Raw genomic sequence first — 24,818 nt, forward strand, 5'->3', positions numbered from 1 at the left:
GGATGCTGAATTTTTTGCGTTTGAATTTAGTGAAATTATGTTTTGACATCAAATTATGTTGACAATTTCACATACTTGCCAACCTTGAGACCTCCGATTTCGGGAGGTGGGGGGGGGGCGTGGTTGTGGGCGGGGCGTGGTTAAGAGGGGAGGTGTATATTGACAGCTAGAATTCACAAAGTCAAGTATTTCATATATATATATATATATATATATATATCTCTACATCCTGAAAATATGCAAACAAAACTGTGTTTAGATAATTGATACTTCAAACTTGCATAAATAAATCTTAAGGAATATAACATAACTTGGCTTCTCAGACCTTCAAAATGTAATGAATAAAATGCTAAAGTTGTTGATAAACAAGCAATTATTTTAATAATTAAATATGGTCATTTTAAATGAATTATTATGATCATTTAAAATTAATGATTTCATATATGTTTATTTTAATGTATAATTCTATGGCTGGATGTAATAAGGCGTCAGAAAAAATACAAATAAAAATACAATTAATTTTGATGTTTTAGCAAAATATAGTAAAAATGTATTTAGTTTTTTTTTAAATTAATAAATATATTTATTTTTAGGTAAGATAAACATAATAATACAATTTATCTCTAGTCTGGATGATTTAGTTCTTGTCACTCTGTGTCATAAAATAAAGGCTGTCCTCACTCAGGTCCGCATGGAGCTGGAGGGGGTGTGGCCTCCAGCCCCTGCTGAAAATCGGGAGATTTTCGGGAGAATATTTGTCCCGGGAGGTTTTCAGGAGAGGCGCTGAATTTCGGGAGTCTCCCGGAAAATTCGGGAGGGTTGGCAAGTATGCAATTTCAGAAAATTGTCAATTTATTTAAATATTATTTACCGTAAGTTAAAGTACCCATGATTGTCACACACACACTAGGTGTGGCGAAATTTTTCTCTGCATTTGACCCACCACCCTTGATCACCCCCTGGGAGGTGAGGGGAGCAGTGAGCAGCAGCGGTGGCCGCACCCGGGAATCATTTTTGGTGATTTAACTCCAAATTCCATCCCATTTGTATAGTCTTTGGTATGACTTTGGTATGGTTTGAACTCACAACCTACCGATCTCAGGGCGGACACTCTAAAGTGGGTTTTGTGTTTTAAAGCAACGGTTATATTTGCGCTGGATTTTGGTCAACTGAATTTTAAAACACTGTAATTTAACAAACTGAATTTTTAAACACACACATTTTGCTAACACATTTTTATTAAATGAAATTGTCAGCATAATTTAATTAAATTCATGTTTTAAATTTTTTTTTTTTTTTAATATGCAGTGTTTTAAAATTTAGTGTAAACAATTACTGGATACAAATTCAGTGCAGAAATATTTGTTGCCTCAAAACTCAAGACCCAAAAAAATAACATTTAATGAAATTGACAGGATGATTTGATGTAAAAAAAAAAATAATATAAAAACAGTCCCCAAAATTTAAATGCAAACAATCAGTTAAATATATTCAGTGTCAAAATGGTGTTTGTTATAAAATCACAAATTAACCTCCATACACGTCTGGTAAATTAAATATAATTAAATGAAGTGAACATTTAATAAAATTGTCAGCATAATTTGATGTAAAAAAAAAAAAAAAACCACAATCCACAAAGTTCTAACGCAAAAAATTCCGCTACATAAATTCACACACTGAATAACACTGCAGCATCAATTGAAAACGGCATCTAATAGACTTAAATACTAACTAAAACTACAAAATAGCAGTTTTTCCTTAAAACCTTTTATAATCAGGTGGGAAAAAAAAACCTCCCACACCTGTTATTAACCATAAGCAATACATTTAGTAAAATACATGATTGGTGTTCTCTGTACATATTGTGTATGCAGCATTTCCATGCTTTGAGCTTGTGTGGGAGCCAATGAGCAAGTCCACTAATACTCTGCCTTTAATAGGATTGTCTAATGAAGCTCTGCTCACATGTTCAGTCGCAGCCAGGTGTTACAGGATGAGGGGCAGTATGAAGGACTCCCAGCATGCAGGTACATGTATTACTTTTTATTTTGTGGTCATACTGTATGTCTCTGCTTTTTAGGGAACATAATGTCATGGTTTTCACAGTTTTTTAGCTTTTTAATTGGTGAAACTAAATTAAAGACAACAAAATAAAGCAATGTGATATATTTTTTGAGATACATTATCAATAAACTACAGTCAAAAATCAGTGTTTCTTATGACTTTCCTCAAAAATATTTCCACTGCCTTGAATTTCGTTTTAGTGCAATACTTGATAGATCCACAGGATGGCGCTCCTTAAGTACGTTTGGAGAAACAGAAGCTTATATGTTCAAAAGCACATTTTATTATGTAAAATATGGTTTATTTTCCCTCTTTGAGGTAATATTTAAAAAAATATATGAAATATTGTGTCATACACGTTTTGCAATGTATTGTCTTTTGTATACCGTTGTAGTTTTCTTGATACACAGTAAATATATTAATTTAAATAAAACTAATAACTGCAACATTGCAATGACATTTAAATATATGTGTAAATCATCATCACAAATGTTGTCTCTATATTTTGCTGTATATATGTTGTACTTGTGACGATAAAGATCTTATATTCTGATTTAAAAGCACTAGTAATTTGCATTAATAGTAACATTGGACATCCCTAAGGTTTTTGTTTCTGTTTTTATTGGTAAAAGTAATTGCTTAAACTGAATCAATAGCATTTACTGCAGCTATAAACACTGTGCAGAAAAATGTCAATATTTGTTTTCACTTTGGATTTTCCCCACATTTACTTTCCGGAACACATTTCTTCGAAACGTAGGCTGTGTGTTTATTCCAAGTACATCATTTTTTGTACATGTGTCACACATTTGTATTAATATACAATATGTAGCAACTTAAAATATGTAGAACAAATGTAGAAGTTAGTCTTTAGCTTTGTTATGGCGGTCTTCTATTATGACCTGACTTTAAACCATTAACATCAATAGCCTTCCCCAATTAGACGCCACATAGTAATACCGTACTGTACCAAAATAAAAAAAGGTTAATCCTTTCCATTTTGAGGCCTAAAGCTGCCTCTGACTAAATCTATCCCACAACCACCGAGTATTAGAAAGGTCCTTGTTACATGCTGCTCAAGCTTAGTGTCATACCAAAGCTTGTTGTCCTTCTGGATATTTTTTTTTTTTTAACAAAAATGTACTGTAATAAGAAGAAAACAATGCATTTTTGCTTCTTTACAGAGCTCTGGTTCTTTCTCAAATGTTTTGATGAAAATAATATACCCTGATGTTGAAATGCACTAACCCCTCTTCCACCGTGCTGATGGCACCTTTGTAAAAGACAATAACATGTGACGACACTGGTAGTGTGGTTGAGGACTACATAATTACAGTCATTCATTTTGATTTAGTAAAAAAAAAAAAAAAAATTACTTTGATTATAAAAGGTCTCTGCTTTTGTTCCGAAACTTTTGTTAATGCATGAAAACGATGATAATTACTAGGTTTCTATGGAGATGTTATTGTAGTATAAAATGATATGTAAATGTGATGGAAAGATTGTGTTATCTTAACACAATAGAACCCACTTAATAATCTAATTGTTATTGACTATCTTAACAATTGGTCGACTAATCATTGACTATCTCAGCAATTGATCGACTAATTTATTACCTCAGCCATTGGTCGACTAATCATCGACTATCTCAGCGATTGGTCGACTAATCATTGACTATCTCAGCGATTGGTTGACTAATCATCGATTATATCAGCGATTGGTTGACTAATCATCGACTATCTCAGCGATTGGTTGACTAATCATCGACTACCTCAGCGATTGGTTGACTAATCATCGACCATCTCAGCGATTGGTTGACTAATCATCGACTATTTCAGCGATTGGTTGACTAATCATCGACTATTTCAGCGATTGGTTGACTAGTCATCGACTATCTCAGTGATTGGTCAACTAATCATCGGTTATCTCAGGGATTGGTTGACTAATCATCGACTATTTCAGCGATTGGTTGACTAATCATCGACTCTCTCAGCGATTGGTCAACTAATCATCGGTTATCTCAGGGATTGGCCGACTAATCATCGACCATCCCAGGGATTGATCGACTAATCATCGACCATCTCAACGACTGGACGACTAATCATCGACTATCTCAACGATTGGTCGACTAATCCTCGACCATCTCAACAATTGTTCGACTAATCCTCGACTATCTCAGCGATTGTTCGACTAATCCTTGATTATCTCAGTGATTGGTCGTCTAATCATGGACCATCTCAACGATTGGACGACTAATCTTCGATTATCTCAACTATTGGTCGACTAATCCTCGACTATCTTAACGATTGGTCGACTAATCCTCGACTATCACTACGATTGGTCGACGACTCCTCAACCATCACTACGATTGGTTGACTAATTCTCGACCATCTCAACGATTGGTCGACTAATCCTCGACCATCTCAACGATTGGTCGACTCATCCTCGACTATCTCAACGATTGTTCGACTCATCCTCGACTATCTCAGCGATTGGTCGACTAATCCTCGACCATCTCAACGATTGGATTGACTAATCCTCGACCATGTCAACAATTGGTCGACTAATCCTCGACTATCTCAACGATTGTTCGATTAACCCTCGACTATCTCAGCGATTGGTCGACTAATCATTTACTATTTTAACAAAGGGTCGACTAATCATTGGCGATCTCAACGATTGGTCGACTAATCATCAACTATCTGAACGATTGGTCGACTAATCATCTACTATTCTAACAATTACTCGACTAATCATCAACTATCCAAACGATTAGTCGACTAATCGCATTATTCAGTAGCCCTAATTTAGCCATCTGCTTTTAAATTGAGCTTTTGAGATATTTTTAAGCATGTGCTAACTTACAATAAAGACTATAAAGACAACTTCTTCATTTGTAAATATTAATTTATGAACAGGGTTGCTCAATAGGCTGCTCCAAAATAAAAAAATATCTGCAATATTAAAACTGAATTAGTGATCCTAATCTTGATTTTTAACCATATTCATTAATTATATCTAAACTACGTACAGTTTAATAGGTTAACAACTTTGTCAAATGATATGAAACCTTGTGTTAATCATAAAGATTATTTATTTAACACATAATAAACCTTCGGTTTAGGTCAGACTGCTTAGAAAAACTAAGTACTAACCAAATAAACTGCATAATTTACAAAACAATGCATTTACATGCAATTATTTACTGCCAAAATGATTAAACTAAATAATACATTTCTTAAAGTGTCAATAAAATTTAAGTGAAAATAAAAATAGTTTCACCACTTTAGTCATAATTATTGCGCTTAAGAAACTTCTCTCTATGACTTTAGTTCTAGACTTCTTATGTTTGTTTGTTTGATATTGTGTTTACTGCCACAAGTGGTGGAAAAGTATATTACCACTGAGGCCCACACGGCCACTGCTAAGAAAATTATATTTTTTTGCGACGTTCGTGGCCCAACAACAAGACCCGGTAAACTATGTCAACTAACTAAAATGCTTTATCAGCCATGTTCTTTATATCTCTGGACAAAGTAAGCAAGCAATGTGTCGGTTACGTCAGCCAGTCCTAGTGACGCCGACTTCCAAGTTCAGTTGTCTGAAAAAGGCTACAATTATGTCCAGAGGTGGGTAGTAACGCGCTACATTTACTCCGTTACATCTACTTGAGTAACTTTTGGGATAAATTGTACTTCTAAGAGTAGTTTTAATGCAACATACTTTTACTTTTACTTAAGTATATTTATAGAGAAGGAACGCTACTTTTACTCCGCTACTTTTATCTACATTCAGCTCGCTACTCGCTACTAATTTTTATCGATCTGTTAATGCACGCTTTGTTTGTTTTGGTCTGTCAGACAGACCTTCAAAGTGCCTGCCTTACTGGTGACGTTTCACTTCGTTCCACCAATCAGATGCAGTCACTGGTGACGTTGGACCAATCAAACAGAGCCAGGTGATCACATGACCTGACTTAAACAAATTGAAAAACTTATCGGGGTGTTACCATTTAGTGGTCAATTGTACGGAATATGTACTGTACTGTGCAATCTACTAATAAAAGTTCCAATCAATCAATCAAAAGTGTGAAGGAAAAAAGATACTTCTTTATTTCAACCGTACAGTTCCTGTCTTCACAATAAAAGTGCCGCTCCATCGCGCCTGCGCTTTCAAAACAAGAGTCTCCGAAAGCCAGCGCAAACAAGCTAGCAAGCTAAGGAGTTTGACGCCAATATATTTCTTGTAAAGTGTATAAAAACGAATATGGAAGCTGTACAAATAAGATGCCAAAAACCCACCACTTTCATGTGGTATTAGACAGAAAGGAGGAACTTTTCTTCTCCTCCATTTGAAAACGTGGACGTTATCAGCACTACTGTCTGATTACAATCAACGCAAGTCATCAGAATCAGGTAATACACCAACTTATATTCTAGTCTTCATGAAAGAAAGGAATCTATATGTTAAACATGCATGTATATTCATTAAAACATCTTTAACATGTAAACAAAAACAGCAAAATAAATACATATAAATTATATACTGTATATATCAATGTATATGTATGTATATATATATATATATATATGTGTGTGTGTGTATGTTACTCATCAGTTACTCAGTACTTGAGTAGTTTTTTCACAACATACTTTTTACTTTTACTCAAGTAAATATTTGGGTGACTACTTCTTACTTTTACTTGAGTAATAAATCTCTAAAGTAACAGTACTCTTACTTGAGTACAATTTCTGGCTACTCTACCCACCTCTGATTATGTCAAAGTTGTGTTCCCTTTGTGTCTTCTCTTCCCAAAAGCCATCAAGACAAAGCTGTGGCCCAAGCAGAAAGTCAATAAAAAAGCCAAAGATGAGTCACAGAAGGCGGAAAAGACCCCCAAGCCGCCGATGTCCGCTTTTGCTGCCGCTGCGAGAAGAGCCATCCCGCAGGTGAGCGAGGCCGAGAGGGTGCGGCAGACGCCCTTCGACAGGGTGGTCTACGACCTGGCACACAACGAGAGGATGGTCAACGAGCTCATTCTCGGGCGCAGGGTTGGATTCTACGAGCTGCGCGGGGAGATCGGGCAGGGGAACTTCTCCTCAGTCAGACTGGGCATCCATGCTTTGACCAAAGGTATCGCCTTAACGCTTTAGCTCAGGGGTTTCCAAACTTTTTCAACTGAGGGCCGCACACTGAAACATCCAAGCATGCCAGGGCCATTTTGATATTTTTCATTATCAAAACCAACACAATATATAGATTATTTTAACCTTTAGGGCTCCCCTCAAGTTTGGAGTCAGTCATAAAAATGTTAAAAGTATGTCATACAATACATATATTTTTGTACGCTTAAATCTCAAGATCAACTTCAGATTTATCTGTCGATATAAAGGTTTTTTTTCAAATGTTTCTACAGCAAAAACAGAAAATATGCAATATTTTCCCCTCAAAAATGTTCAAAGTGAAATATTTGATGTGACATAATGGGGTAAGTGGTAGAAAATGGATGGATGGATGGATAATTAGAGCCTTAAACAGGTCAATAATTCATAACAACATTGATTTTGAGTCATTATTATTTTTTGAACAATTAGAGTTTATGTGGGTAACCCCCCCCTCTAGGGGGGGGTTACCCACATATGCGGTCCTCTCCAAGGTTTCTCATAGTCATTCACATCGACGTCCCACTGGGGTGAGTTTTTCCTTGCCCTTATGTGGGCTTTGTACCGAGGATGTCGTTGTGGCTTGTGCAGCCCTTTGAGACACTTGTGATTTAGGGCTATATAAATAAACATTGATTGATTGATTGATTGATTGATTAAAACAATCTCACTATAATTCCTGGGGATCATAAGAGCCCCTTTCATAAAAGTGTTAAAAAAGTAAAAAATATTTTTACTTTCAACCCACGTATCTCTAGAAGTCTAGATCAACTTCAGATCTATCCGTCGATTATATGTTTTTATTATTTTACTCAGGTTTTTTTGTTTTGTTTCATGCCCTTTTAGTCACAGAAAACTTTGTTTTTTTTATATGACAAATACACAAAATATGCAATATTTTCCCCCCAAAATATCTCGTAGTGGAATATTTGATGTGGAGCAATTGAAGCATTCAATATAAGGTAAAAGCCAGTAAATTAGAATATTTTGAAAAACTTGATTTATTTCAGTAATTGCATTCAAAAGGTGTAACTTGTACATTATATTTATTCATTGCACACAGACTGATGCATTCAAATGTTTATTTCATTTAATTTTGATGATTTGAAGTGGCAACAAATGAAAATCCAAAATTCCGTGTGTCACAAAATTAGAATATTGTGTAAGGCTAATACAAAAAAGGGATTTTTAGAAATGTTGGCCAACTGAAAAGTATGAAAATGAAAAATATGAGCATGTACAATACTCAATACTTGGTTGGAGCTCCTTTTGCCTCAATTACTGCGTTAATGCGGCGTGGCATGGAGTCGATGAGTTTCTGGCACTGCTCAGGTGTTATGAGAGCCCAGGTTGCTCTGATAGTGGCCTTCAACTCTTCTGCGTTTTTGGGTCTGGCATTCTGCATCTTCCTTTTCACAATACCCCACAGATTTTCTATGGGGCTAAGGTCAGGGGAGTTGGCGGGCCAATTTAGAACAGAAATACCATGGTCCGTAAACCAGACACGGGTAGATTTTGCGCTGTGTGCAGGCGCCAAGTCCTGTTGGAACTTGAAATCTCCATCTCCATAGAGCAGGTCAGCAGCAGGAAGCATGAAGTGCTCTAAAACTTGCTGGTAGACGGCTGCGTTGACCCTGGATCTCAGGAAACAGAGTGGACCGACACCAGCAGATGACATGGCACCCCAAACCATCACCCAACCATGCAAATTTTGCATTTCCTTTGGAAATCGAGGTCCCAGAGTCTGGAGGAAGACAGGAGAGGCACAGGATCCACGTTGCCTGAAGTCTAGTGTAAAGTTTCCACCATCAGTGATGGTTTGGGGTGCCATGTCATCTGCTGGTGTCGGTCCACTCTGTTTCCTGAGATCCAGGGTCAACGCAGCCGTCTACCAGCAAGTTTTAGAGCACTTCATGCTTCCTGCTGCTGACCTGCTCTATGGAGATGGAGATTTCAAGTTCCAACAGGACTTGGCGCCTGCACACAGCGCAAAATCTACCCGTGCCTGGTTTACGGACCATGGTATTTCTGATCTAAATTGGCCCGCCAACTCCCCTGACCTTAGCCCCATAGAAAATCTGTGGGGTATTGTGAAAAGGAAGATGCAGAATGCCAGACCCAAAAACGCAGAAGAGTTGAAGGCCACTATCAGAGCAACCTGGGCTCTCATAACACCTGAGCAGTGCCAGAAACTCATCGACTCCATGCCACACCGCATTAACGCAGTAATTGAGGCAAAAGGAGCTCCAACCAAGTATTGAGTATTGTACATGCTCATATTTTTCATTTTCATACTTTTCAGTTGGCCAACATTTCTAAAAATCCCTTTTTTGTATTAGCCTTAAGTAATATTCTAATTTTGTGACACACGGAATTTTGGATTTTCATTTGTTGCCACTTCAAATCATCAAAATTAAATGAAATAAACATTTGAATGCATCAGTCTGTGTGCAATGAATAAATATAATGTACAAGTTACACCTTTTGAATGCAATTACTGAAATAAATCAAGTTTTTCAAAATATTCTAATTTACTGGCTTTTACCTGTAGGTCAATATTCAAAATAGGTCAATAATTCCTAACGACAGGGAGTTTAAATCATTATTATTTTTTGAGCAATGATAGTTAAAACAAGTCTCACTATAATTCTTGGGCATCAAAAGAGCCCCTTTCATAAAAGTATTAAAAAAAGAAAAAAGTTATACTTTTGTTTTTACTTTCAACCCACACATCTCTAGAAGTCTAAATCAACATTAGATCTATCTGTAGATTATGTTTTTTATTATTTTCTCACGTTTTTTTTGTTTAATGCCCTTTTTGTCATAGAAAACTTAGTTTTTTTTATATGACAAATACACAAAATATGCAATATTTTCCCCAAAACATATCTCAAAGTGGAATATTTGATGTGGAGCAATTGAAGCCTTCAATAGGTCAATAATTAATAACAACAGTGGTTTTGATTCATTATTATTTTTTGAGCAATGATAGTTAAAACTAGTTTCACTATAATTCTTGGGCATCAAAAGAGCCCCTTTCATAAAAGTATTAAAAAAAGAAAAAAGTTGTACTTTTGTTTTTACTTTCAACCCACACATCTCTAGAAGTCTAAATCAACATTAGATCTATCTGTAGATTATGTTTTTTATTATTTTCTCACATTTTTTTTGTTTAATGCCCTTTTTGTCATTGAAAACTTAGGTTTTTTTATATGACAAATACACAAAATATGCAATATTTTCCCCCAAACATATCTCAAAGTAGAATATTTGATGTGGAGCAATAGAAGCCTTCAATAGGTCAATAATTAATAACAACAGTGGTTTTGATTAATTATTATTTTTTGAGCAATGATTGTTAAAACAAGTCTCACTATAATTCTTGGGCATCAAAAGAGCCCCTTTCATAAAAGTGTTAAAAAAAGAAAAAAGTTATACTTTTGTTTTTACTTTCAACCCACATATCTCTAGAAGTCTAAATCAACTTTAGATCTATCTGTCGATTGTATGTTTTTTTTTAATTATTTTTCTCACAATTCTTTTTGTTTAATGCCCTTGTTGTCATAGAAAACTTTGTTTTTTTATATGACAAATACACAAAATATGCAATATTTACCCCCCAAAATATCTCAAAGTGGAATATTTGATGTGGAGCAATTGAAGCCTTCAATAGGTCAATAATTACTAACAACAGTGATTTTGATTAATTATTCTTTTTTGAGTTTAAAAAAAAAAAAACTGCTTGCATGGCAGCTCTGTGTTATTACTCAACATTGCAATTTAGTATTGTTACATTTCACCTGAAGGCTATTCAATTCCACTTTTGAATGTTTTTTTTGTATAAGTAATTTTAGAACGTGCCACGGGCCGTTAGAAAATTAGCTGCGGACAGCAAAAGGCCTCTGGGCCGCACTTTGGACACCTCTGCTTTATCTGACTGACCGCACCTGACAGATGTTTCGACCCTGTTGTCAAAATCACCTCCCCCGTGTCTTCCGCCAGAAAGAGTGGCAGTGAAGGTCGTGGACAAGCAGCGTCTGGATAAGGGAAGCCAGCCGGTCACCTCCTCCGAGATCCGCTGCATGGAAAAGCTGTGCCACCCCAACGTGGTGCGTCTGTACGAGGTGGTGGAGACCAGCAGGAAGCTGTACCTGGCGATGGAGTACGGCAGCGGCGGCGACCTGTTCTCTCGTATCACCACCAGGGGCAAGCTGAGCGACTTGGAGGCCAAACTGATCTTTGCTCAAGTGGTCTCTGCGGTGAAACACATGGTGAGCATCGGTTGCACCTTTTATTACACATCTCTTTACTTGTGGTGTGCTGGAAAATACTAGAGATGTCCGATAATGGCTTTTTTGCCGATATCCGATATTGTCCAACTCTTAATTACCGTTTCCGATATCAACCGATACCGATATATACAGTCGTGGAATTAACACATTATTATGCCTAATTTTGTTGTGACGCCCCGCTGGATGCATTAAACAATGTAACAAGGTTTTCCAAAATAAATCAACTCAAGTTATGGAAAAAAAATGCCAAAATGCCACTGCCATATTTATTATTGAAGTCACAAAGTGCATTATTTTTTTTAACATGCCTCAAAACAGCAGCTTGGAATTTGGGGCATGCTCTCCCTGAGAAAGCATGAGGAGTTTGAGGTGGGCGGGGTTGGGGGGAGGGGGTAGCGGGGGGTGTATATTGTAGCGTCCCGGAAGAGTTAGTGCTGCAAGGGGTTCTGGGTATTTGTTCTGTTGTGTTTATGTTGTGTTACGGTGCGGATGTTCTCCCGAAATGTGTGTTTGTCATTCTTGTTTGGTGTGGGTTCACAGTGTGGCGCATATTTGTAACAGTGTTAAAGTTGTTTATACGGCCACCCTCAGTGTGACCTGTATGGCTGTTGACCAAGTATGCATGGCATTCACTTGTGTGTGTGAAAAGCCGTAGATATTATGTGATTGGGCCGGCAGGCAAAGGCAGTGCCTTTAAGGTTTATTGGCGCTCTGTACTTCTCCCTACGTCCGTGTACACAGCGGCGTTTTAAAAAGTCATACATTTTACTTTTTGAATGATAAATGATAAATGGGTTGTACTTGTATAGCGCTTTTCTACCTTCAAGGTACTCAAAGCGCTTTGACACTACTTCCACATTTACCCATTCACACACACATTCACACACTGATGGAGGGAGCTGCCATGCAAGGCGCTAACCAGCACCCATCAGGAGCAAGGGTGAAGTGTCTTGCTCAGGACACAACGGACATGACGAGGTTGGTACTAGGTGGGGATTGAACCAGGGACCCTCGGGTCGCGCACGGCCATTCTTCCACTGCGCCACGCCATCCCAAAACCGATACCGATCATTTTGAAACCGAAACCGATAATTTCCGATATTACATTTTAAAGCATTTATCGGCCGATAATATCGGCAGTCCGATATTATCGGACATCCCTAGAAAATACCATGCCTAAAAGATAGATCATGGTCACCTTCATATTTTATTGATATTAGGGATGGGCGATATGGCCTAAAATCTATACCCCAATGTATTTATTGTAGTCTCTTGCAATAAAAAAATATATTATTTGGCAAACAAATGACAACAAAAATTGATAGCTCCTAATTTAGGTGCAGACGTATCCGGTAACGTATTGCATCATTTCCAGTTGTATTATTCTCTCAAAACTGTTATTCATTTAATAGCTAATTTACTGTTAATATCTGGTTACTTTCTGCTGTAACATAAATCCATTTATAATTCAATTAAGATGTAATAAGCACTGATTCTTCTGTTGTTTGGAGACTTTACATCAGTTTTGGACGATACTACTAATTAGGGTACTGATGTAATAGCAGGCAGTACCTGGGGCAGAATTGGCCAATTCATGTTTAAGGTTTGAATTCATCATAAAATTATTAAAATTTTTTGTCACAATTCGACAATATCTATTCATGTTTAAATGATTTCCTTATTTCTTTTTATTACATGCAACATTTATAATACAGTCCACAGTGCAAAATATCTAAACAAAAGCAAATACTACTATTGGCTTTTATCTCCTAAGTTTGTAAACAATAACGAAAACCATTTTTTTATACAGTACTAAAAAATACTGATCTGATGTAGTATCGATCATATACTGATACTTTACTTTGTATCGTTATTGTCAACATTTCTATTGATTTGCCTCCCAGTTTACATTATTGAGCCCGAGCTTAGTAGTTAGTTCTGCTTTTTTGTATCCCCCTATGGTGTGTACTGTAGCATGTTTAGCTACTCCTTGTCTTACTTGGCGCCTTCTCTGGAGTGATGAATCACGCTTTTCCATCTGGCAATCTGATGGACCAGTCTTGGTTTGGAGGTTGCCAGGAGAACGCTACATTTCGGACTGCATTGTGCCGAGTGTGAAATTTGGTGGAGGAGGAATTATGGTGCGGGGTTGTTTTTCAGGAGTTGGGCTTGGCCCCTTTGTTCCAGTGAAAGGAACTTTTCAATGCTCCAGGATACCAAAACATTTTGGACCATTCCATGCTCCCAACCTTGTGGGAACAGTTTGGAGCGGGCCCCTTCCTCTTCCAACATGACTTTGCACGAGTGCACAAAGAAAGGTCCATAAAGATATGGATGACAGAGTCTGGTGTGGATGAACTTGACTGGCCTGCACAGAGTCCTAACCTGAACCCGATAGAACACATTTGGGATGAATTAGAACGGAGACTGAGAGCCAGGCCTTCTCCACCAACATCAGTGTGTGACCTCACTGTCACGTTCAAACACTGTGATATCTATTAAACAAGACAAAAGGCAAGGAATCAAACAGAGACAGAATTCAATTTGGACTCAATATTGAGGAGAGACATGGCCACTGCACTCTCTGTACAGTCCTGCACCACGCTCTGACGAAGAAGGTTTTCGTCTCCTCTTTATTACAATATTCAATGTTCACGCACCAACACATGTCACAGCAGGAATGGGACATATGTAAAACAGTCATTGTTTTTGGTCGCTTTGAAGTCCAAGAAGAGGATTTCTCGGGCTTGGGCTCTTCCTGGATCCAGCTGGGGCAGGTGTTGGAGGACAATGGATAACCCCTCCCGTCTCCTGACCACAGCAACTTCAAGAGGGCAGCGGGTCGTAAATAGCGTTGACCTCGGTTACCAAATAGTTGGAAGAGAGTTTGTGAAATACTTCAGAGAGAGTTCGTTTAACACTTCAAAGAGAGTTCCTCTGGAAGTTGAGCAGATCCTGCCATCTGTCCGTGTTGAAATCACAGTGGCGTTTCACGAGCATTCTTCCTCTTGTTAGGCCTCGAAAGACAGCATTCATAATACAACGTTTCTTTTGTGATAACTTACAAACAATTATTCCAACACTCACCAATGCACTTTTGGAAGAATGGTGGAAAATTCCTATAAAGACACTCCGCAACCTTGTGGACGGCCTTCCCAGAAGAGTTGAAGCTGTAATAGCTGCAAAAGGTGGACCGACATCATATTGAACCCTATGGGTTAGGAATGGGATGGCACTTCAAGTTCATATGTGAGTCAAGGCAGGTGGCCAAATACTTTTGGCAATATAGTGTATTTCAGGGATATACAATTTTGCACAAAACCGGTATTGATTCCCAATTACCAGGACTCAGTACTGTATCGGTTCAAATGGGAACGGTAGCCATCCCTAGCGCCAAATCTACTTGTGTCGGTCCAAATGTTTTAGTGGCGGGCCGCCGCAAATGAATGCTTGGTGAACACTGTCTATTAGTTTTTTTTCTGTTGCAGCACGACAACAACATCGTCCACAGAGACCTGAAAGCGGAGAACATCTTCTACACCACCAGCTACTGCATCAAGGTGGGTGACTTCGGCTTCAGCACCGAGAGCGCACCCCACGAGTTGCTCAGCAATTTCTGCGGCTCCCCGCCGTACGCCGCGCCCGAACTTTTCCGAGACAAAGGCTACATGGGATTCTGCTCGGACATCTGGGCTTTGGGTATTCTTCTCTACTTCACCGTGACCGCCACGCTGCCTTTTTTCGGGGACAATTTGGGGCGGCTGAAGCGTTGCATCCTTCAAGGGGCCTACAGCATCCCGGCGTACGTGCCCAACCAGTGCCAGATGCTCATCAAAGGTATGCTGCGTCCGGTACCAGTGGACCGCTCCTCGCTTACCCAAATAGCAGACAGTGCTTGGCTCAGGGGGACCGAGGGCCCTCGTCCTTTTGGCTCCCTGCCTCTGTCGCCGGCCCACTTTGCTCATGCCGCGCCGACTCTAAGCGAGGAAGAGGAAGAGGTGAAAACGCTATTGTCCGATCTGGGAATTGCGGCGCTTCACCTGCAGAACAACCCCTGTTCGGACTCCAAGAGCCCTCTGACCGGCACCTACCGCATCCTCCTGCACCGGGTGCAGAAGAGGAGGTTGGCGGAGGCCGTCGGCTACGAGGCGCTGCGTCCAGACGACTGTAAGAGTAAGTGGTGCGTAGCGTCTGTGGACAAACACGACCCTTCCGCCGTCTGTCTTATACTCTGACACCGTCGAAGACGAGTGCGCTCGCTCCTCGAAGCAAGTTGTGCAACACTCGAGTGGAGGAGACGGGCCAGGAAGGGGAGGGGCGTCCTTCATCTCACACTTTAGAGACGTTTCTCCAAAGTAATGAGCCGTGACTCGCTCCGTGCCAGCAATGCTCAGGATTCATCAGTCACCGCGCTGAAATCCCTCGCCGACGCGGCGTGTAAATCTGCACGGCTAAGCCGACGAGGCCACAGGTAATCCCAGCAGGGGGTCCTGAGAACATGCTCGCTCCAACAGCAATGAAAGCTGAGACTGGAAAAACACGTCTGGCTTGGAAATGAAATGAAAAGTGTCGACGGAGTCCAAGCAGGACCACACGAAAATTGTACAGACAACGATACACTGTGATACTGTACTTAGACAAGGCGCGCAATCTAATATAATGTCTTAAAGAGCCAGGGTCTCCTGCAGTGCGCTTTTTTTTTTTTTAAGTGTAGCACTGACAAAATGTCCACTGCAGAGGACGCTGCTTCTCAGTCAGGAGAATATGCATGCCTTTACATTCTCAATTACTCTCAGTGAAGTGTTCATTCATTTTGTATGTATCAATCAATCAATCAATGTTTATTTATATAGCCCTACATCACAAGTGTCTCAAAGGGCTGCGCAAGCCACAACGACATCCTCGGTTCAGATCCCACATCAGGGCAAGGAAAAACTCAACCCAATGGGACAATGAGAAACCTTGGAGAGGACCGCAGATGTGGGGACACCCGCCTCCCAGGGCGACCGGTGCAATGGACGTCGAGTGGATGTAGCATAATATTGTGAGAGTCCAGTCCATAGTGGATCTAGCATAATAGTGAAAGTCCAGTCCATAGTGGATCTAACATAATAGTGAGAGCCCAGTCCATAGTGGATCTAGCATAATAGTGTGAGAGTCCAGTCCATAGTGGATCTAGCATAATAATGAAAGTCCAGTCCATAGTGGATCTAACATAATAGTGAGAGTCCAGTCCATAGTGGATCTAACATAATAGTGAGAGTCCAGTCCATAGTGGATCTCACATAATAGTGTGAGAGTCCAGTCCATAGTGGATCTAACATAATAGTGAGAGTTCAGTCCATAGTGGATCTAACATAATAGTGAGAGTCCAGTCCATAGTGGATCTAACATAATAGTGAGAGTCCAGGCCATAGTGGATCTAAGATAATAGTGAGAGTCCAGTCCATAGTGGATCTAACATAACTGAGAGTTCAGTCCATAGTGGATCTAACATAATAGTGAGAGTCCAGTCCATAGTGGATCTAACATAATAGTGAGAGTCCAGGCCATAGTGGATCTAAGATAATAGTGAGAGTCCAGTCCATAGTGGATCTAACATAACTGAGAGTTCAGTCCATAGTGGATCTAACATAATAGTGAGAGCCCAGTCCATAGTGGATGTAACATAATAGTGAGAGTTCAGTCCATAGTGGATCTAACATAATAGTGAGAGTCCAGGCCATAGTGGATCTAAGATAATAGTGAGAGTCCAGTCCATAGTGGATCTAACATAACTGAGAGTTCAGTCCATAGTGGATCTAACATAATAGTGAGAGCCCAGTCCATAGTGGATGTAACATAATAGTGAGAGTTCAGTCCATAGTGGATCTAACATAATAGTGAGAGTCCAGGCCATAGTGGATCTAACATAATAGTGAGAGTCCAGGCCATAGTGGATCTAACATAACTGAGAGTTCAGTCCATAGTGGATCTAACATAATAGTGAGAGTCCAGTCCATAGTGGATGTAACAGAATAGTGAGAGTTCAGTCCATAGTGGATCTAACATAATAGTGAGAGTCCAGTACATAGTGGATCTAACATAATAGTGAGAGTCCAGTCCATAGTGGATCTCACATAATAGTGTGAGAGTCCAGTCCATAGTGGATCTAACATAATAGTGAGAGTCCAGGCCATAGTGGATCCAAGATAATAGTGAGAGTCCAGTCCATAGTGGATCTAACATAACTGAGAGTTCAGTCCATAGTGGATCTAACATAATAGTGAGAGCCCAGTCCATAGTGGATGTAACATAATAGTGAGAGTTCAGTCCATAGTGGATCTAACATAATAGTGAGAGTCCAGGCCATAGTGGATCTAACATAATAGTGAGAGTCCAGGCCATAGTGGATCCAACATAACTGAGAGTTCAGTCCATAGTGGATCTAACATAATAGTGAGAGTCCTGTCCATAGTGGATGTAACAGAATAGTGAGAGTTCAGTCCATAGTGGATCTAACATAATAGTGAGAGTCCAGTCCATAGTGGATCTAACATAATAGTGAGAGTCCAGTCCATAGTGGATCTCACATAATAGTGTGAGAGTCCAGTCCATAGTGGATCTAACATAATAGTGAGAGTCCAGTCCATAGTGGATCTAACATAATAGTGAGAGAGTTCAGTCCATAGTGGATCTAACATAATAGTGAGAGTCCAGTCCATAGTGGATCTAACATAATAGTGAGAGTCCAGTCCATAGTGGATCTAACATAATAGTGAGAGTCCAGTCCATAGTGGATCTAACATAATAGTGAGAGTCCAGTCCATAGTGGATCTAACATAACAGTGAGAGTCCAGTCCATAGTGGATCCAACATAATAGTGAGAGTCCAGGCCATAGTGGATCTAACATAATAGTGAGAGCCCAGTCCATAGTAGATCTAACATAATAGTGAGAGTCCAGGCCATAGCGGATCTAACATAATAGTGTGAGAGTCCAGTCCATAGTGGATCTAACATAATAGTGAGAGTCCAATCCATAGCGGATCTAACATAATAGTGAGTGTCCAGTCCATAGTGGATCTAACATAATAGTGAGAGTCCAGTCCATAGTGGATATAACATAATAGTGAGAGTCCAGGCCATAGTGGATCTAACATAATAGTGTGAGAGTCCAGTCCATAGTGGATCTATCATAATAGTGAGAGTCCAGTCCATAGTGGATCTAACATAATAGTGAGAGTCCAGTCCATAGTGGATCTAACATAATAGTGAGAGCCCAGTCCATAGTGGATCTAACATAATAGTGAGAGTCCAGTCCATAGTGGATCTAACATAATAGTGAGAGCCCAGTCCATAGTGGATCTATCATAATAGTGAGAGTCCAGTCCATAGTGGATCTAACATAATAGTGAGAGTCCAGGCCATAGTGGATCTAACATAATAGTGAGAGTCCAGTCCATAGTGGATCTAACATAATAGTGAGAGTCCAGCCCATAGTGGATCTAACATAATAATGTGAGTTCAGTCCATAGTGGATCTAACATAATAGTGTGAGAGTCCAGTCCATAGTGGATCTAACATAATAGTGTGAGAGTCCAGTCCATAGCGGATCTAACATAATAGTGAGAGTCCAGTCCATAGTGGATCTAACATAATAGTGAGAGTCCAGTCCATAGTGGATCTCACATAATAGTGTGAGAGTCCAGTCCATAGTGGATCTAACATAATAGTGAGAGTCCAGTCCATAGTGGATCTAACATAATAGTGAGAGTCCAGTCCATAGTGGATCTAACATAACAGTGAGAGTCCAGTCCATAGTGGATCTAACATAATAGTGAGAGTCCAGGCCATAGTGGATCTAACATAATAGTGAGAGTCCAGTCCATAGTGGATCTAACATAATAGTGAGAGTCCAGGCCATAGTGGATCTAACATAATAGTGAGAGTCCAGGCCATAGTGGATCTAACATAATAGTGAGAGTCCAGTCCATAGTGGATCTAACATAATAGTGAGAGTCCAGTCCATAGTGGATCTAACATAATAGTGAGAGTCCAGTCCATAGTGGATCTAACATAATAGTGTGAGAGTCCAGTCCATAGCGGATCTAACATAATAGTGAGAGTCCAGTCCATAGTGGATCTAACATAATAGTGAGAGTCCAGTCCATAGTGGATCTCACATAATAGTGTGAGAGTCCAGTCCATAGTGGATCTAACATAATAGTGAGAGTCCAGTCCATAGTGGATCTAACATAATAGTGAGAGTCCAGTCCATAGTGGATCTAACATAACAGTGAGAGTCCAGTCCATAGTGGATCTAACATAATAGTGAGAGTCCAGGCCATAGTGGATCTAACATAATAGTGAGAGTCCAGTCCATAGTGGATCTAACATAATAGTGAGAGTCCAGGCCATAGTGGATCTAACATAATAGTGAGAGTCCAGTCCATAGTGGATCTAACATAATAGTGAGAGTCCAGTCCATAGTGGATCTAACATAATAGTGAGAGTCCAGTCCATAGTGGATCTAACATAATAGTGTGAGAGTCCAGTCCATAGTGGATCTAACATAATAGTGAGAGAGTTCAGTCCATAGTGGATACAACATAATAGTGAGAGTCCAGTCCATAGTGGATCTAACATAATAGTGAGAGCCCAGTCTATAGTGGATCTAACATAATAGTGAGAGTCCAGTCCATAGTGGATCTAACATAATAGTGTGAGAGTCCAGTCCATAGTGGATCTAACATAATAGTGAGAGAGTTCAGTCCATAGTGGATACAACATAATAGTGAGAGTCCAGTCCATAGTGGATCTAACATAATAGTGAGAGCCCAGTCTATAGTGGATCTAACATAATAGTGAGAGTCCAGTCCATAGTGGCTATAACATAATAGTGAGAGTCCAGTCCATGTATCATCCCCTAAACTTTTGGGGGGGAATTTTGTCTAATATTCACAACCTATATGTAAGCCAAGAACACATTTTTTTTATGCATTCTAACTCTTAAATAAACACAAGCATCACTTTGGAGGAAAGCAGGCACCGCTCACCACCAGGCCAATGCCTACAGTGAAGCATGGTGGTGGGGATGGTTTTCAGCGCGCAGAAACTGGGAGACTAGTCAGGATAGAGGGAAAGATGAATGCAGCAATGTACAGAGACATCCCGGACGAAAACCAACATTTCCCATCCAATCTGATGGAGCTTGAGAGGTGCTGCAAAGAGGAATGGGGGGGAAACAACTGCCAAAAGATAGGTGTGCCAAGCTTGTGGCATCATATTCAAAAAGACTTAAGGCTGTAATTGCTGCCAAAGGTGCATCAACAAAGTATTGAGCAAAGGCTGTGAGGACCTATGTACTGTACATGGGATTTTTTTTTTTTTTTAATTAATTTTTGTACTTTTTACATTGTCATTATGGGGAATTGTGTGTAGAATTTTGAGAACAAAAATTTATTTATTGCATTTTAAGAACAAAAGGCTGTAATATTAAAAAAAAAATTGGAAAAAGTGAATACTTTGCTGATGCACTGTACGTGCTGTAAGTATATATGTAATGTGGTAACTGTCACATTCATAATAACATGTCATATTTACGTATTTTGCTCATTTTAAGTATACGGCGGCGTATTTAATTTCAAAGACGTTCAATTTTCCTTTCAACAACAACACTACTAATCACAGCAGACTACACGAGCGACGACGACGACTACTTTGGGACGAATGATGTTTCAGAATTTTATAATTTTAAGGATGATCTACAAGTTTTACAAGCTGTGTGCTAAACATATCTTTCTTTAGCAAAACACTCAGCATCATGTAACACTATTGCCAGGTGCTAAACAGGAAATACAAACTACAAACATAATAAAATAATCACTTATGTCGACTCATGTTTAGATGAAGAATTAACGATAACTTGTCATGATCCGTGGTCCGGATCATGTTTTTGTTATGTTCTGTTAGTTTTGGACTCTTTTAGTTCCTGTTTGACACCTGAGTTTGTTTTAGTTACCATCAATCAATCAATCAATGTTTATTTATATAGCCCTAAATCACAAGTGTCTCAAAGGGCTGCACAAGCCACAACGACATCCTCGGTACAAAGCCCACCTAAGGGCAAGGAAAAACTCACCTCAGTGGGACGTCGATGTGAATGACTATGAGAAACCTTGGAGAGAACCGCATATGTGGAGGGGAGACCGAAAGCAATGGATGTCGAGTGGGTCTGACATAATATTGTGAGAGTCCAGTCCATAGTGGATCCAACATAATAGTAAGAGTCCAGTCCATAGTGGGGCCAGCAGGACACCATCCCGAGCGGAGACGGGTCAGCAGCGCAGAGATGTTCCCAGCCGATGCACAGGCGAGCGGTCCACCCCGGGTCCCGACTCTGGACAGCCAGCACTTCATCCATGGCCACTGGACCTGTGCCCCCCCCCCCCCCCCCCCCCTCCACAAGGATAGGGGGAGCAGAGGAGAAAAGAAAAGAAACGGCAGATCAACTGGTCTAAAAGGGGGGTCTATTTAAAGGCTAGAGTATACAAATGAGTTTTAAGATGGGACTTAAATGCTTCTACTGAGGTAGCATCTCTAATTGTTACCGGGAGGGCATTCCATAGTACTGGAGCCCCAATAGAAAACGCTCTATAGCCCGCAGACTTTTTTTGGGCTCTGGGAATCACTAATAAGCCGGAGTTCTTTGAACGCAGATTTCTTGCCGGGACATATGGTACAATACAATCGACAAGATAGGACGGAGCTAGACCGTGTAGTATTTTATACGTAAGTAGTAAAACCTTAAAGTCACATCTTAAGTGCACAGGAACCCATGGCTACTTATGATTTTCACCTGCCTCTGGTGTTCGGAACGCGCACCTGCTTCTAATCAGAGGACTATTTAAGCCTGCCTTTGCCAGTCAGTCGGCCGGGCGTCATTATTGGTTTCATGCCACAGTTTCGGGTTTGTTCTATGCCATAGTTAATGCTATTGGTTTCATGCCACAGTTTTGGGTTTGTTCTATGCCATAGTTATTAATGCTATTGGTTTCATGCCACAGTTTTGGGTTTGTTCTATGCCATAGTTAATGCTATTGGTTTCATGCCACAGTTTTGGGTTTGTTCTATGCCATAGTTAATGCTATTGGTTTCATGCCACAGTTTTGGGTTTGTTCTATGCCATAGTTAATGCTATTGGTTTCATGCCACAGTTTCGGGTTTGTTCTATGCCATAGTTAATGCTATTGGTTTCATGCCACAGTTTTGGGTTTGTTCTATGCCATAGTTAATGCTATTGGTTTCATGCCACAGTTTCGGGTTTGTTCTATGCCATAGTCAATGCTATTGGTTTCATGCCACAGTTTCGGGTTTGTTCTATGCCATAGTCAATGCTATTGGTTTCATGCCACAGTTTTGGGTTTGTTCTATGCCATAGTTAATGCTATTGGTTTCATGCCACAGTTTTGGGTTTGTTCTATGCCATAGTTAATGCTATTGGTTTCATGCCACAGTTTTGGGTTTGTTCTATGCCATAGTTAATGCTATTGGTTTCATGCCACAGTTTCGGGTTTGTTCTATGCCATAGTTAATGCTATTGGTTTCATGCCACCGTTTTGGGTTTGTTCTATGCCATAGTTAATGCTATTGGTTTCATGCCACAGTTTTGGGTTTGTTCTATGCCATAGTTAATGCTATTGGTTTCATGCCACAGTTTTGGGTTTGTTCTATGCCATAGTTAATGCTATTGGTTTCATGCCACAGTTTTGGGTTTGTTCTATGCCATAGTTAATGCTATTGGTTTCATGCCACAGTTTTGGGTTTGTTCTATGCCATAGTTAATGCTATTGGTTTCATGCAACAGTTTTGGGTTTGTTCTATGCCATAGTTAATGCTATTGGTTTCATGCCACAGTTTTGGATTTGTTCTATGCCATAGTTAATGCTATTGGTTTCATGCCACAGTTTCGTGTTTGTTTCATGCCACAGTTTCAGGTTTGTTCTATGCCATAATTAATGCTATTGGTTTCATGCCACAGTTTCGGGTTTGTTCTATGCCATAGTTAATGCTATTGGTTTCATGCCACAGTTTTGGGTTTGTTCAATGCCATAGTTAATGCTAGTTGTTTTATGCCACAGTTTCGTGTTTGTTTCATGGCACAGTTTCGTGAGGTTCATGCCAATAGTATCATGTCCTACGTTTTTGCCTTAGCTTCCGCTTCGGGTTGTTTTCTGTTTTGTACCTCGTTGATTGTTTATTAAAATTAAATCATGTTCCTACCTGCAAGTCCTGTCCGGAGTCGTCCGTTTGCCTTCCTGGGAGAACGACCCCGCAGTAAGCGAAAACCCCGTCGTGACATAAGTCTCACAAAGGTTTGAAAAAAAGGTGCCTCAAACAAGCATCTTTTCGTGTACTCCCCTTCGCTGCATTGTTAGCCACCTCCTACTTGCTGTATTTTGTGATTTAGAATGCAGAAAATAAAGAAAAAACATATGTGTTCCTGTCTTGCACAAGGATTGTGAATGCGAGGCGAAATTCCCCCCCCCAAAAAAGTGCAGTTCCCCTTTAAAGATAGTTAAATTAATTTATTGCTATTAATAGTGCTGAGGCTTTTGTTGGAATGGTCATTTGGTTTATTACTGCAGTAAAGTCCACTATATCAACAAACTTTCATCTGTGACGCTGCTTAACTTAACACAGGAAGTCACCTAAAATGAACTTGATCTGTTCCAGGGTCAAACTCTCACCCCCGTAAAAACATTTAAGCAATGTTTTAGACTGTTTTGGTCATCTTCTGGTTTTTCCCGTCAGGGGTCCCCACAGCGAGTCAAGTCGGTATGATTTGTCGGGCGTCGTTTTTTATACGCCGGATGCCCTTTTTGACCTACCCTCCATTTATCCGGGGCTTGGGACATCTCCTGGGTGTCGGGGGACTCGGCCGGAAAAGCAGCAACGTGTACATTGCACCGCCAGTGCTAAATAAAGTACAGCTACTCCCTCACTGACAATGGTTGTAAGCAGGAAGGCGGTAGCAGAGCGATACTGTCACCTAGTGGCGTTTAATAGGTACTGTAAGAATGAATATCTGTTCTCGAAAATAAATATGTTGACATTTTTGGTTTACTTCACGGACTGAACAATCGAAGGATGTTTTGTGGCCATTTTGATATTTTTCATAGGCACAAAACAATAATAATGTTAACAACATATAATATTCTTAGAGATGTCCGATAATGGCTTTTTCTGCCGTTATCCGATATTACGATATCTCTTAATTACCGATACCGATATATACAGTCGTGGAATTAACACATTATT

General features: G+C 39.7%; 1 protein-coding gene across 2 annotated transcripts; it reads left to right on the plus strand.

The window, feature by feature from the left end:
* The first annotated feature begins 1,915 nt into the window (after positions 1–1,915).
* LOC133616818 (serine/threonine-protein kinase NIM1) lies at positions 1,916–16,169 on the plus strand. Of its 2 annotated transcripts, XM_061976428.2 has the most exons (5): positions 1,916–2,027; positions 6,883–7,013; positions 7,115–7,197; positions 11,229–11,497; positions 15,007–16,169. In XM_061976428.2, the coding sequence occupies exons 1-5, from the start codon at positions 2,022–2,024 to the stop codon at positions 15,751–15,753; spliced, it is 1,236 nt and encodes a 411-aa protein (XP_061832412.2). In that variant the 5' UTR covers positions 1,916–2,021; the 3' UTR covers positions 15,754–16,169. The 2 variants fall into 2 exon arrangements, with proteins under 2 accessions (XP_061832412.2, XP_061832411.2); XM_061976427.2 differs by having other exon boundaries at positions 1,922–2,027; positions 6,883–7,197.
* Positions 16,170–24,818: the final 8,649 nt, after the last annotated feature.

This window comes from Nerophis lumbriciformis, linkage group LG14 (genome assembly GCF_033978685.3).
Source record: "Nerophis lumbriciformis linkage group LG14, RoL_Nlum_v2.1, whole genome shotgun sequence".
Lineage (NCBI taxonomy): Eukaryota > Metazoa > Chordata > Actinopteri > Syngnathiformes > Syngnathidae > Nerophis > Nerophis lumbriciformis.

What these genes read in the sequence shown, in the direction of transcription:
- LOC133616818 (XM_061976427.2), top strand. Translation starts at nt 1,994, where the DNA reads ATGAGGGGCAGTATGAAGGACTCCCAGCATGCAG. An exon ending in GAAGGACTCCCAGCATGCAG is followed by an intron (nt 2,028 to 6,882) that starts GTACATGTATTA and finishes TCTTCCCAAAAG; the next exon opens with CCATCAAGACAAAGCTGTGG. An exon ending in TCTCTGCGGTGAAACACATG is followed by an intron (nt 11,498 to 15,006) that starts GTGAGCATCGGT and finishes TTTCTGTTGCAG; the next exon opens with CACGACAACAACATCGTCCA.